The sequence below is a fragment of the Zonotrichia albicollis genome, chromosome 6 (genome assembly GCF_047830755.1).
Source record: "Zonotrichia albicollis isolate bZonAlb1 chromosome 6, bZonAlb1.hap1, whole genome shotgun sequence".
Classification (NCBI taxonomy): domain Eukaryota; kingdom Metazoa; phylum Chordata; class Aves; order Passeriformes; family Passerellidae; genus Zonotrichia; species Zonotrichia albicollis.
Genome location: NC_133824.1, coordinates 61,484,456 through 61,499,618, shown reverse-complemented (window position 1 = coordinate 61,499,618; position 15,163 = coordinate 61,484,456). Strand labels below are relative to the sequence as shown.

Here is a 15,163-nt window from a genome sequence, read left to right as displayed (position 1 = left end):
GGTCTCACCTGGAGAGGAGAAGGCTCCAGGGAGAGCTCAGAGCCCCTGGCAGGGCCTGAAGGGGCTCCAGGAGAGCTGGAGAGGGACTGGGGACAAGGGAGGGAGGGACAGGAGCCAGGGAATGGCTCCCACTGACAAAGAGCAGGGAGAGAGAGGACATTGGGAAGTGTGAGGGTGAGGAGTCCCTGGCACAGGGTGCCCAGAGCAGCTGTGGCTGCCCCTGCATCCCTGGCAGTGCCCAAGGCCAGGCTGGATGGAGCTTGGAGCACCCTGGGACAGTGGAAGGTGACCCTGGTTAGCTGTGACACCCTCACTGCTGTTGGCCTGTGGGTAACTTTGGGAAGTCACTTTCCTTTTCTGATGCACCCATTGCCTACCCCTAAAACAGGGATCACCTTCTTTGGGTAAGGATTTCAGAGCTCTATTAAGCACTATTAAGACCTCAAATCCCGCTGCCCCGGGTCGGCTGGAAGCTGTTCCTGCTGGACAAGCTCCCAGCATTTCAGGAGCTCGGGAGGGGCGGCGCTGCTTTAAGGAGAATTCGGGCGATTCCTGTGCAATGACAACCGTGCCATCTAGCGGGAGCCACAGCACCAACCCCAAACGCTGCAAGGATGGAAGGGCACCTCGGGAAGGGCCACCCTGCTGCCTGGGACAAAATCCCAGGTCACTCATGATGGAGTTATTGATGTTGGAAAAGCCCTCCGAGATCACTGAGTTTAAATGTTCCCCCAGCACTGCCAAGGCCATCACTGAGCCGTGTCCCCAAGTGCCACATCCACAGGGACTTTAAATCCCTCCAGGGATGGGGACTCCACCACTGCCTTGAACAGCCTGTTCTGACATGAAAACCCTTTCCAGGAAGAATTTTTCCCTAATATCCAATTTCAACTTACCTTGGTGCACCTTGTGTCTGTTTCCCCTTGTCCTGTCCCTGTTCCCTGGAGCAGAGCCTGACTTGGATGCATCCTCCTGGCAGGAGCTGTGCAGAGCCACAAGGGCCCCTGAGCCTCCTTTGCTCCAGATGGGCCCCTTCCAGCTCCTCAGGGATTCTGCAGCCCCTGCCCAGCTCCCTCAGGGATTCTGCAGCCCCTGCCCGGCTCCTCAGGGATTCTGCAGCCCCTGCCCAGCTCCCTCAGGGATTCTGCAGCCCCTTCCAGCTTCCTCAGGGATTCTGCAGCCCCTTCCAGCTCCTCAGGGATTCTGCAGCCCCTTCCAGCTCCCTCAGGGATTCTGCAGCCCCTGCCCAGCTCCCTCAGGGATTCTGCAGCCCCTGCCCAGCTCCTCAGGGATTCTGCAGCCCCTGCCCAGCTCCCTCAGGGATTCTGCAGCCCCTGCCCGGCTTCCTCAGGGATTCTGCAGCCCCTGCCCAGCTCCCTCAGGGATTCTGCAGCCCCTGCCCAGCTCCTCAGGGATTCTGCAGCCCCTGCCCAGCTCCCTCAGCCTCTCCTGGGGCTCCAGACTCTTCCCAGCTCTGTTTCCTTCTCTGCACACACTCCAACTCCTCATTATTTCTTGTCATGAGGAGCCCAGAACTCACCCCAGGATGTGAGGTGTGGCCTCAGCAGTGGCAGCACAGGGGACAATCTCTGCCCTGTAGCCACAGGCTGGTACCAGCCAGGTGCCATTGGCCAGCTGGGCACTCTGGGGCTGAGGAAACAACACCCCCTGTGATGTTCCCAGCTCCTCCCTCACACTGGTGACTGCAGGAGGTCAGATCAGCAGTCACAAGGAGGGATCTGCCACTCTAAAGCAGCTCCTCCTGCCTGGGAAGGGGGTGGCCAGTGAGGCCATGGGATGGGAATTCCCAAATCCATGAGCAGTGCCACAGTCCTTGCTCTTGGATACCAGAGTGGTTCAGGATTTTAACATCAACTCTCCTGGAAAGTTGTGGGGAAAGAGCTTTAGGATTTTAACATCAACTACCCTGGGAACCCATGGCTGAGGTTTGATCCACCAGCCACGGAAAGGAGATAGAAGGTTCTTATCCTGTGAAATCCCACCCAACACAGCCACAAACAGCAAGGCCAGGAACACAACCAGCAGCTTTTGGAAAACAGATCTGACTGTCCACCCTTGGCACAGCATCCTCATGCCATCCCAGAGCTGCTCTGAGAATCTGAGACACCAGGAATGAGGCAAACAGTGCATGGCAGCAGCCCTCCATGGTGGGGGTGTCTCTGGATGTACCTGGTGGCTTTCAGCAGCGCTGCCTCAGTTGTCAGGACAAACTGGTGGATGGTCCCATAGACAAAAGCTGCCTCCATCACAGCTCTGTGCTCTGGAAAGGGAAAGGCAAGGTGAGCTCAGCTCTGCTTCCTCCACACCTCCTGTTTCATCCTTACCAGGTGCAAATATTAAATCCCAGGTGCAAATATCAAATCCCAGATGAAAATATCAATTCCCAGGTGCAAATACCAAATCCCAGTTGCAAATATCAAATCCCAGATGAAAATATCAATTCCCAGGTGCAAATACCAAATCCCAGTTGCAAATATAAAATCCCAGGTGTAAATATCAATTCCCAGGTTTTCAGAAACTCTTGGTACAATGTCACAGAGTCTGTCTGAAAACACACTGTGAAGGGAAGTGAGCAACTGGAGCTGGATCCCATTCCTGACCCCCAGCAAACAGGTGCTGTCCTGTTTGGTGTGAGAACCCATTCTGCAGAGCCAGGATTTATTATTTTTATTATTTATTATAAATAAATAAATATATTATAAATAAATAAATTATTTATTATAAATAAATAAATTATAAATAATAATTTATTTTATTATTTTTAACCACTGGCTTGCTTTCCCTCTCCAAGTCCATCTCTCAAGGTTTATGTTCCCAGCAAAACCTTTCTGATGCAAGTGATCCCTTTGGAAACAAAGCAAAGCATATGGAAGTAGAGATCTTGTGGCTGGGAGGCCCTTTCAGGTTTTCACCTGCAGGATTTTGGGCCAGAAACTCAGCTCCTGGATATTCTAACCAAAAAAAGGCTGGGGGAAGAGAGGAAAGATGGAAATGAGCATCCATACCTGCTGTCCCAGTAGCTGGCACATAGGCAAAGACCATGTTCGACTTCCCCTTCAATACATTTTCAATGTTCTCCAGGTCTGCCAGTGTTTCAACATATTTAACTTCATTAAAGAGCAGGGCACTGAGGAAGCAGAAAAAACCTCATTAGCAACTGGTTGAAGAGTAAATTTGCAGCCAGACAAGCATGATGGGAAAAACAGGGTAAAATTCCAGTTTCTTGCTGGCAGATTAAGGATTCACAGCCAAATGGAGGTGCCCAGGTGTGTGCTGGGGAGCTGTGTCAAGGGAAAAAGTTTAACAGGGTCAAACCATTATGAAGAGAGAAACTTGACTGAGAGCAGCCTCTGGAATATCTTGATGTCTCAGGTTTAGCTTTTCTATTTTTCACCTTCTGTGCTGCTTTAGTGGGAGGGTCTGGGCTCCATATCAGGGGATGGTTCTGATGAGGGGCAGTTCTGAGCTCTGTGCACAGAGCAGGGAGACAAAACAATTCCTGCTCCAGCTGGGCACCAAGGACAAATGATCCAAATCTCAGCCCCAGAGCACAAACCCCGTGGGCTGGAGAGAGAAAAACAAGCAGGGTGGGACTGCCTGGGCTAAAGCTGGGATGGGACAATGAACTGCAAGGTGCAAATGGAGCAGAACTGATCCCAGGGACAGAGCCCGTGCCCGGCCGTGCATTTTGGGGCCGTTTTGGTTGATCTTGGGTGCAGCCCTGGCTGGGCTCTGGTGCTGCCCAAGGTGGATCCATGGAGGAAATGCTTTGAATAAATCCCTGCTTTATTCTGGAGCTCCAACCAGCCTCTGTTCTTGCTCAGCCTTCATAAGTTTCTGCTGACCCTTCATCAGCTTCTGGTGACCCAGATGGGACACAAGGCATCAACCTGGGGGTTGGCATTTAGTGGGAATAGAAAGGAAAAGGATTTCAGAGAGTGGGATGTGGTCTGGGGATGTGGGGATGGACTCACAACAGAACGTTGGCGACGATGGAGTTGACGTCGAACAGGGCGTCGGTGGGGAACTCTCGGATCAGCCGGTTCCCTCTGCAGAGAGAACAGAGAGTCACCAAAGGAAATGAGAGAGATGCACTGCATGGATCCATGGGAAAAGGGAGCCAAGGCAGGCACAGAAGGACAGGGAGGATGATGGAGAAATGGCAGAACACATTTGAGATATCTTTGGTCTGAGCTGAGAATCGTTTATGCCTGGTTGAGCAGGTTCCTGCTGCACTTGGGGACATGGTGGCCTTGGCAGCACTGGGGAAAGGGTTGGACTCAATGATCTTAAAGGTCTTTGGAATGGTTGGACTTGATGATCTTAAAGGTCTTTGGAATGGTTGGACTCAATGATTTTAAAGGTCCTTGGAACGGTTGGACTTGATGATGTTAAAGGTCTTTGGAATGGTTGGACTTGATGATCTTAAAGGTCCTTGGAATGGTTGCACTTGATGATCTTCAAGGTCTTTAGAATGGCTGGACTCAACAATCTTAAAGGTCTTTGGAATGGTTGGACTGGATGACCTTAAAAGTCTTCAGAATGGTTGGACTTGATGATCTTCAAGATCTTTGGAATGGCTGGATTTGATGATGTTAAAGGTCCTTGGAATGGTTGGATTTGATGACCTTAAAGGTCTTTGGAATGATTGGACTTGATGATGTTAAAGGGCTCTGGAACGGTTGGACTTGATGATCTTGAACGACTTTGGAATGGCTGGACTTGATGATCTTCAAGGTCTTTGGAATGGCTGGATTTGATGATATTAAAGGTCTTTGGAATGGTTGGACTGGATGACCATAAAGGGCTTTGGAATGATTGCACTTGATGATCTTCAAGGTCTTTAGAATGGCTGGACTCAATGATCTTAAAGGTCTTTGGAATGGTTGCACTTGATGATGTTAAAGGTCTTTGGAATGGCTGGACTCAACAATCTTAAAGGTCTTTGGAATGGTTGGACTGGATGACCTTAAAAGTCTTCAGAATGGTTGGACTTGATGATCTTCAAGATCTTTGGAATGGCTGGATTTGATGATGTTAAAGGTCCTTGGAATGGTTGGATTTGATGACCATAAAGGTCTTTGGAATGGTTGGACTTGATGATCTTCAAGGTCTTTAGAATGGCTGGACTCAATGATCTTAAAGGTCTTTGGAATGGTTGCACTTGATGATGTTAAAAGTCTTTGGAATGGCTGGATTTGATGACCTTAAAGGTCTTTTCCAACCTTAATTATTCCATGATTGTCAGTACAACAGTCAATGAGAACTGAGCTGATTCATGGAAAAGCTTCCATGTGACAGCCCTTGGAGAGACCAGGAGCTGAACCTTCCCACCCAGGGCAGAAGAGTTAACCCCACCAACAAGGAGAGCACCAAAAAGTGTTTCTTTCTTGGACTGGACCCAAAACCTTGAGGCCTGAGTACAGCTCTGGGGGAGGGAGGCCAGAGGAACAGCAGAACACTGATGGAAAGTTTCTCCTGTGGTTTCATTCCACAGCTCATCCCTCTGCTGCTCCAAGGAACTTGGGGCAGGATGGGAGAATCCACACTGAGGACAAAGCATCTCCAGTGCCTGGGCTGGGATTTTGGGGGCACCTTTGGCTGAACTGTGCAGGTCACTGCTGTCCTCGTGGCTCCTCTCATTCCTCCACTGACATCTCTGACATCTGACAGTGTTTCCCTCAAACATTTCCTTCAAACTGGGAAGAAATCCCAGTGCAGTGCCCAGAAATGCTCCTCACCTGAACAGGAAGGCTTTCCTTAATGCATTTTCTTTTCCACAATATCTTGAGACATCTTCTTTGGGACAATTCACCTAGACAGCAAATACATGTAATTACAGATGCAGCCCCTACAGCTTTCTGTCATGCAAGAGTGTAAATTCAGCCTCTCCAAACCTTCTGGGAGGGAAAATCCACCAAAATGGAGACCACAGATGGAGAGGGGAGTTTGTACTTCAGTTTTTCAGCTCAGCCTCCTGATCTGGGTCAGATGGGATCAAAGGACCCCATGATCTGCCCAGCATATTCAAAGTGACAGATCAGTGCTTCCTTACTGACCTTGGTCAGTAAATAAATCCAAATATAAATCTATAAGCACTTCTTAGAGTCTAATTACACTTGTCTGAATTTGTGAATCTGCATAAAATTTCAGCTAAAAACTCTTTTGTTTGAAATATTTGTTGCACTGAGCTGAAAAGAAGTTAACCAACTCATCCATCATGGAACATGGAACACTGGAACAGGGTGCCCAGAGAAATTGGGGATTTTCCATCCCTGGAAATGTTCCAGGCTAGGCTGGACAGGGATACCCAGGATGGTGGAAGGCGTCCCTGTCCATGGAAGATGAGGTGGAGAGAGATGAGATTTAAGGTCCCTGAAAGCCAAAGCTGTTCTGTGAGTCCATGATTCTATCAAAAATTTGTGTTCATCCTTTTTCCTTGCTCATCTACTCATCCATCCCACCCAGCAGCTTCCCTGAGCCCCACTTACCTTCACCACAGAGACACCATAGTCCTGGAGGGCCTCAGCTGAGCTCTCAATGTGCTCCAGGAAGGGTTGGGCACCAGGAGAAACTGAAAAACACACAACAAAAATCCTCTGCAAGTCCTCAGGGTGAAGAGCATCCTCCTGCCACACACTGAGGTGTGGGAGATGTTCCTCAGCCCATGCCAATGCCTTTGGGAAATCACACCCAGAGGATCAGGAAGAACAAAAGGAAGGTCAGGGATCTTCTCCTAATCCATGACAGCCTTAGTTCTCCCTCATGAAAGCGATTCCTGCTTTTTCTAGCAAGTGTTATGGAAGAGGGGAAATTCCTTAGGAAATTTGCTTTCTCCTCCAGAAAATAATCCAGAAAATGAATGAAGATGTTTGAGGGAGTGTGCCTGAGGACACAGCCAGGAAAGAACCCATCCCAAGGGGTCAGGAGCACTTGGAACTGTGCAAACACAGCACCTGACCAGGTCTTCAAAACCCCTTTGGGTTTAAAAACCTCAGGAACTGCCCCTTCACTGGGGAGGGCCACAAGTTGATCAGAGGGATGGAGCAGTTCTGCCACAGGAAAGGCTGAGAAAATAGAAAAGGCTCTGGGGTGAATTAAGTGCAGCCTTCCAGTGCCTGAAGGAGCCAACAGGGAAGATGAAGAGAAACTCTTTAAAAGGAATGGAGGGACAGGACACAGGGAATGGCTCCCACTGCCAGAGGGCAGATTGGGAAGGAATTCCTGGCTGAGATAGAATTCCCAGAGCAGCTGTGGCTGCCCTGGATCCCTGGCAGTGCCCAAGGCCAGGCTGGACAGGGCTTGGAGCAGCCTGGGACAGTGGGAGGTGTCCCTGCCATGGCAGGGGTGGCACTGGATGGGATTTAAGATCCTTCCAAGCATTCCATAATTCTGTGATTGTTCCACTCTCACCAAGCCTTGCTGAGCCCCCAGGCTGATGGAAACTCACATTAAACACGTACCACTGGGGCTGAAAAAAGCCAAGGATGCTTTTCCAGCTTCCAAGCCACTGAAATAGTGCTGGGGGCTTGGCTCCTGCTGCAGGCTGGCACTTCCACATCGTGAGATGGAGAAGAGAAGGAAAACCAAGAAAGAAACCCATCTGTCCTTTTGGGCTGGCATGGCTGTTCCCAGCTACAGGCACAGGAGAGTCACAACTGGGAGAAAAAATAATAAAAAAATTATAATACATAAACACACATGAATGTCTCTCTGTTTTAGCCTCTGTTACATGACTGCAATTTCCAACTGTGGAAATTATTATTAAAATATGACACAAACATCTTGAGGATATTATGAATTAGTCACTCAATCCACAGGTGACTCAGACAACTGCAAAGAGGACAGCAGAGGCCACTCCATTCCCTCTGAGTGTCCCTTCAAGTGCACAGACCCTCAGTGCTTTCAGCTTCAGGGCTGCTTTTCCTCCCTCTTTTTCATTTCTTTTGAGTCAAACAAAAATTCCATGCACAGGCATCAAAGCAGTGACAGCAGCATCCACAAACCCCCGCCCAAACTGTCTCAATTCCTGCTACAAAGCTCCCAGGGTGCCAGCAGAATTTCTGTGGCCCTGAAAGGTGTTTGCAAAGGGATGGGACTTGTTGTGGTTGCCAAAAAACTCAATGGCCATTTGAGGTTCAAATAGCAGAGCTCCTGTTTCAGAGCAAAATAGAAATGTGCATCTTCTGGCACTGGTTTCTGGTCAGAGTGAGGGAGAATTTGCAGGTATATTTATAAAGATTTGCTAGCTGAAGTCCTTAGCATGAGGATGTTCTGCTGGTGCTTCAGGAACACATGTTCCAAATTATTTTTTTTATAGAATAACTGATTTCTCTCTTATATTTATAAGGATTTATGTAACTTAAATGGATGCTATTTTTGTATATACTGCTGGGTTTTTTCTTTACTCTGTGATCAGACGTTCTATACAATTTAACCTTTAAAGCATTAATTAAAAAATCAGATTGCCCTTGACCTAAAAATATGATGGGACACAAGACATCAACCTGGGGTTGGCATTTAGTGTGAATAGAAAGGAAAAGGATTTCAGAGAGTGGGATGTGGTCTGGGGATGTGGGGATGGACATCTGGGGATGTAGCAATAAATCAGACAATAATTCTGTAACATCTTTTCTGCTTCTGGCTGCTGATTTTGCCACTTCTCAGCAGCCACCTTGACTTCCTCACAGAATTAAGTGGGAATTTTTCTGAACAGATTGATTTTGGTGGGAAGTGTCCCTGCCCCTGGGATGGAACAAGATGATCTTTAAGGTCCTTCCCAAGCAAAACCAATCTGGGATTTTGGGATTTTGCTCACTCCAGGCCATGGCAGATGATGGGAGGAGGTTAAAGGATGAGGAGCCACCTTCTTCCCACTGCATTCCTCCCCATCCTGCTCCTCAGGGATTGCTCCCTGCTCAACAAAGGGACAAAGCTGGGACTGAATCCATGCAGAACTGACATCATGAGCTGCAGCTGCTGCCCTCAACAAACAGCCCTGTGTCCATGGGCTGTCACTGCTCCAACCCCCTGGCAGCTCAGCACGCCTGCCCTGGGATCAGCCCAAGCTCCAGCACTCCAAAAACAAGCAGGGAAAGATCCTGTGCCATGCTCCAGGAGCGAGGGCAGACACACTCAGCCCTCACAGGCTTCTTCTCCAGGAGCTGAGGGCTTTGGATCAGGCCTGAAGGCACAACAGAGATGGAAATACATTAATTTTTTTTTTCTTTTCATCTCAAAATCTTCAGTTGTCTCCTTTCCAGCTTTGGGCAGTGTCAGGCATTTCTGGTGCTGTGCCCTCCCATCTGTTCCCCTGGCTGACAGAGGGGACAGGGATCAGGCTGGGGGGGGTGATGTTTATTAAATGACAAACTTGGCTACTGCAGGATGGAAAAATAAACACAATCCTGGCACGTGGGAGCCACCCAGCTCAAATGGGAGCTCACTGTCAAGGGAGGAAGAGGAGCAGCCTCCAAGGACTCAAAGATGTCTCAGGGTTATATCTGGAGGAGAGGGTCAGCAGCTTAAAACACAACTCCAGCCCCCAGGGAGAGCTCAGAGCCCCTTGCAGGGCCTAAGGGGGCTCCAGGAGAGTGACTTGGGACAAGGGATGGAGGGACAGGACACAGGGAATGGCTCCCACTGACAAAGGGCAGGGATGGATGGGAGATTGGGAAGGAATTCCTGGCTGGGAGGGTGGGCAGGCCCTGGCACAGGGTGCCCAGAGCAGCTGTGGCTGCCCCTGGATCCCTGGCAGTGCCCAGGCTGGACAGGGCTTGGAGCAGCCTGGGATAGTGGAAAGTGTCCCTGCCATGGTAGAGGTTGGAATGGGATGGGATTTGAGGTCCCTTCCAACCCAAACCATTCTGGGCTCCAGTGAAAAACGTGTGCTCACCCCTTCCCTGCTCAAATCCTCTCACCCCTCCCTCCTGCCCAGCAGCTTCCCTCTGCTCCCCATCAACCCAGACACGAATATTCAGCTTTTAGGCCATTTCCTCTGTCACCTCTTTGCCATCCATGGAAAATGAAACCCCTAGGGCTGGAAACAGCCAGAGCCCTGCACCACTGACACCTGCAGGATTGCCAGGGATGTGTGAAATAGCAGAGATGTGTGAAGCAGCTCTGTGTCACTGCTGGGAAACCTTAAGCCATGGCCAGGGGACAGCCTGGCACAGCACTGAGGGAATGCCAGGCCTGGCTCATGTTCCCACTGCCATCATCCCAAGGCAGAGCCAGGCAAGGTGCCTGAGGTCACTGCAGGGACCTGAAGTGAAACCAAATCCACCAGAAATATCCAGCCCAAACTCCTGTGGGGGCAGAAACTGCTTGTGCCACATCAGCTTTGTCTGGGAATACTGCAGGGGAATCCATGGGCTGGGATCACCTCTGGTTCCAGATGCTTTCCAGGACACTTCTCCTCCTCAGCTGCCAAGATTTATCACTGAGGATATTTATCCTCAGGGGAGAGTATAAGAAATAAATTTATAAAAATTTTCAAAGTTTAATAGAATAGAATATATATATATATAAAATATATTATACATTATATATTGTATATTATATGTTATAAGTTATATGTTATATGTTATATATCATATATTATACATTATACATTATATATTATATATTATATATTATATGTTATATGTTATATATCATATCATATATTAAACGTTATATATTATACATTATATATTATATATTATAAATAATATGTTATATGTTATAAGTTATATATTATATGTTATACGTTATATATCATATATCATATATTATATCTTAATATATTATATGTTATACGTTATACGTTATATATCATATATTATACCTTAATATATTATATGTTATATGTCATACGTTACATATTATATATATTCATATACAAAAGTAAAAATAAGAAATACTAACTTAAAAACACCATAAAATAAAGCAAACATTATTAAAAAAATACTATAAAACAAAGTAAATATTATTACAAAAGAAATACCATAAAATATACACTACAAAAAAAGAATCAAGTTCCAAAAGATAACCTTACAAATAAAACTAAATATTTTAGAAAAATAAAACAATAAAAAATGCATTGTAGAAAGACCCACGAGGGGTAATTTTAAATAATTAACTTTAAAACATTTAGAACATAATGTAACAAAAACTAATAAGCTAAAAAACACTTATCATTAAGAAATAGTTCACTTCTAATTATAATAATGGAAATTATAACATCTGCTATAAATAATGAATAGTTCACTTCTAATTATAATAACGGAAATGATAACATCTGTATTATCTCACCCTTCACATATAACTAAAAATAAAATGAAAGTTTTTGAAGCACCTCTCAATTACCACATCTCTAAGTCAGAAAAAGCCATAATCCCACAGGAGGGTGGGATTTAAGAGTCACAGGACAAGGAGGAGCTGCTGTCCTGCTGGAATTAGGACAGCTGGAACCACCCCCCCATCCATGGCCTTCCCTGCACTCAGCAGAAACTCCACCAGCCTGGCCTCTAATGCCAGTGATGTAAAACCCACACTTTGTCTTGTCCAAATATCACCACAGAACCCCAGAATGGTTTGGGTGGGAAGGGACCTTAAAAACCAAAGTTCCACCCTTGCTATGGCAGGGACATCTTCCACCATCCCAGGGTGCTCCAAGCTCCACCCAGCCTGGCCTTGGCACTGCCAGGTGTCCGGTTTTCGGCTGTTTGGAGGGCCTGGAAAGGCCCGGGGTGGCCTTGGGGCAGCCCGCGTATCAAAGGACCAGAAGAGGCTTCAGTTCTTTTCTCGGTCTCGGTGTTTATTAATTGTTTATCTAAAAGATTTTCTCTCGGCCCGACAGAGCTCTGCTCAGCAGCCAGCCATGAGCACACTCACCTATCTTTATACCCAAAGTTACGTGTACAATATTTATCATTTTTCCCCAATACCTTTCACCCTTATTGCCCAGTGCACTTTTAGTAATGACCAATCCCAAAGTGCCACCATCACCACAGAAGATGGAGGAGAAGAAGAAGAAGAAGAAGAAGGAGGACAGGACACGCCCCAATTCCTCCATCTTACTTCTCTAAACCCCCCTGTACAGAAATCCTAAACCCTGTGTCTCACTCTCTAATTAACTGATCCCTTCACCATTCACCCCGGTGAAACCCTCCTGTCCTCATACAGGTGTCGTCTGCTGTGTAGGATCAAAGTCCAGCCACCAGACACTTCTGGAACATTCCAGGGCTCCCGAGCCCCCCAAGGGTGTCTCGGTGACACCTCAGTCCTGAGGTGCTGAGATCCCACAGCCAGGGGCAGCCCCAGCTGCTCTGGGCACCCTGTGCCAGTGTCTCCCCAGAAATCCACCACCCCTGTTAGTTTTATCCCATTCCATCCTCAGAGGCCTCAGCTGGTGAGTTTTAACTCCCTAAGTAATGTTCCTAAACCAGGAGCATTCAGCATGCTCCCAAATGGAGTCACTTCAAGCTCTCCTGTGCTGACAGACCCCAGTCAGGGCTCTCTTTGCAGCAGGACATTCCCCCCACACCCTGCTGGCACAGATTCTCACCTGCCTTCCATGCCCAGGGAGCTGCTCTCCCAAATTTCCTGCAGGGAAGGCACAAACCAGACCCCAAACCCACATGGGGCTGGCTCAGTCCCTTAGCTCCCTTAGTCCCTTAGACAGGCTGAAGCTCTCTCTCCAGCTCACCTGGATGTCCCAGCACAAATATCCTATCCCTCCTGCTGCTGCTCCAAAATGCAAGGAGAGAGGAACACTGACAGCTCCTCCTGCATTTCTGTCCATGCAAACAGGTTTCCTTTGGGTGAGCCAGAAAAATGACAGAATCCTTAAGGCTGGAAAAGCCCTCTAAGATCATTGAGTCCAATCATTCCCCAAGGGGAATGGCTCCCAGTGCCAGAGGGCAGGGATGGATGGGAGATTGGGAATTGGGAATTGCTGGCTGTGAGGGTGGGCAGGCCCTGGCACAGGGTGCCCAGAGCAGCTGTGGCTGCCCCTGGATCCCTGGGAGTGCCCAAGGCCAGGCTGGACAGGGCTTGGAGCAGCCTGGGACAGTGGGAGGTGTCCCTGCACATGGCAGGGGTGGAACTGGATGAGTTTTAAGGTCTCTTCCAACCCAACCCATGATTCCTTGCCTGGAATTATATTAACTTTTCATATTTTTCACTACCCACGTCCTTTCCTTGCTCCAGACTTTTCCTACACAGCCAACAAGGTCATCACAACCCCATGATAATTATCACAGGTTCATTATCAACACCCAATTAGCTGGCACAGAGCTCAACCCAAAGCTTTTCACATTTTCCAAAAGCAAGTTCTTGGACACAACTGATTTGAGTAGAACGATAGAGCTGCAATTCCCCAGCATCTGGAGCGGGAATAACAGTGAGATGCTTCTCCAGAGTTTTGGGATGAGCCTGCAATTATGGGACTGAAATAACCACTGGCCCTTTGCACTCAGTGCATCTCCCTGCCTCCTACAGGAGCAGCTGTGGGAGCACCCTGAAGCACAGGGATCCTTTCCTGGGAACATCCAAGTGCATCCCAGTGTGCTTTGCCTGGATTTTTTCTGAATTTTTTGCCTGGATTTTTGATGCTCCCATGCTGCCCTTTATCCTGCCACTTCCAGAAGAGTTTCACTTTCATTTTCATTTCCAGGTCCAACTTCCCAGCAGCCAGGTCTCACTTGCTATCCAAGGCTGCAGGAGGGACAGAGTGCAGCCTTTGTCTCTGCCCACACCAGGAGAGGAGGGCTGTGATTCCTGTGCAAAGCAGACAGCCTACAGCATGGAATGGAGAAAACCTCTAAGAGTCCAACCATTCCCCCAGCACTGCCAAACCCACCACTAACCCATGTCCCCAAGTGGTTTGTGAACATTTCCAAGGACAACGAATCCACCGCTTCCCTGACAGCATCACCACACGCTGGAATCACCATCTGCTGGGATTTCCACCTGCTGAATTCCAACCCTTCCCTGCTGGAACCAGCATCACCCACTGCTGCTGCTGCTGCTGCTCCATTCAGTCTCCTTGGGAACCAGCCCCCCGAAATCCCCGGAAAGCAGCCGGCACTGGGTGCACATCACCGAGCAAGCTGCGGGCGGCTCAGGGCTGTCACCTACCTGGTGTCCCGAGGCTTCAGGCCGATGTTCTCATCCCTGCTCCGCGGTACTGGGACAGCACCGAGGCGTCCCTCGGTGCCGGCTGCAGGGCTGGAAAAGCCGGGATGGGCTCAAACAGCGCGGGTGGGTCTGTGCCAACCGGGGAAGGGATCCCTGAGCCCAGCGAGGCCTCTCGGTGTCCACCGGAGCCGGGAGCTGCTCACAGCGCGGCTCCCTCAGCTGTGCCGGCATCCACAGGGATGGCCGCCTGCACGGAAGGAACAGACGGTCCGTGAGGGACACCCGGGCATCCTCAGCCTGGAACGGGGATGGTCCCGGTCCGTGAGGGACACCCGGACATCCTCAGCCTGTAATGGGGATGGTCCCGGTCCGTGAGGGACACCCGGACATCCTCAGCCTGTAATGGGGATGGTCCCGGTCCGTGAGGGACACCCGGACAGCCCCAGCTTGTAACGGGGATGTTCCCGGTCCGTGAGGGACACCCGGACATCCTCAGCCTGGAACGGCGATGTTCCCGGTCCGTGAGGGACACCCGGACAGCCCCAGAGACGTTCCCGGTCCATGAGGGACACCCGGGCAGCCCCAGCCTGGAATGGGGATGGTCCCGGTCCTGTAAGCGACACCCAGACATCTCCACAGAGCCTGAAGCGGGGATGGTCGCGCACCCCGACTCTGCCTGCGGAGGTGCCCAGATCCCCCCAGCTCCTCCATGAGACCTCTCAGCGCTCCCCTCACTGCCCCTCTCAACCCTTCGCTCTCCTCTCTTATCCTTCTCATCCCTTTCTCCCCTTTCCCCGTCCGTCTCTCATCCCTTACCGGCTCTCAGAGAAGGAGGGAAAGAAGGAAGGATGGCGGGCGGGCGGCGCCGCCAACCCAACAAGCAAAGCGGCCGCGCGGCGGGGGCGTCGCGAGGGTGATTGACAGGCGGCGCTGGCCAGTGGGCGCGGCGGGTGGGCGCGGCGAGGGGCGTGGCCGGCGAGCGGCCAATGGGGAGCGCGCGCCGCCGCCCCTCAAATCA

At 49.5% G+C, this 15,163-nt stretch overlaps 1 protein-coding gene across 2 annotated transcripts in view; it reads right to left on the bottom strand.

Moving 5' to 3' along the window:
- TXNDC16 (thioredoxin domain containing 16) overlaps positions 1-15,099 on the bottom strand; it is a 46,487-nt gene extending 31,388 nt beyond the window's left edge. Inside the window, exons 1-8 of one of the 2 annotated variants that reach the window (XM_074544064.1) lie at positions 14,962-15,099; positions 14,146-14,392; positions 7,485-7,679; positions 6,513-6,595; positions 5,763-5,836; positions 3,996-4,070; positions 3,027-3,148; positions 2,191-2,281 (exon numbers count right to left, since the gene is read on the bottom strand). In XM_074544064.1, the coding sequence (XP_074400165.1) occupies positions 2,191-2,281; positions 3,027-3,148; positions 3,996-4,070; positions 5,763-5,836; positions 6,513-6,595; positions 7,485-7,644 (605 nt within the window). In that variant the 5' untranslated portion in view covers positions 7,645-7,679; positions 14,146-14,392; positions 14,962-15,099. Of the gene's footprint in view, positions 1-2,190; positions 2,282-3,026; positions 3,149-3,995; positions 4,071-5,762; positions 5,837-6,512; positions 6,596-7,484; positions 7,680-14,145; positions 14,415-14,961 lie in introns of those variants that run through there. The other variant, XM_074544065.1, reaches the window with a different exon arrangement.
- Between the last annotated feature and the right edge of the window lie 64 nt (positions 15,100-15,163).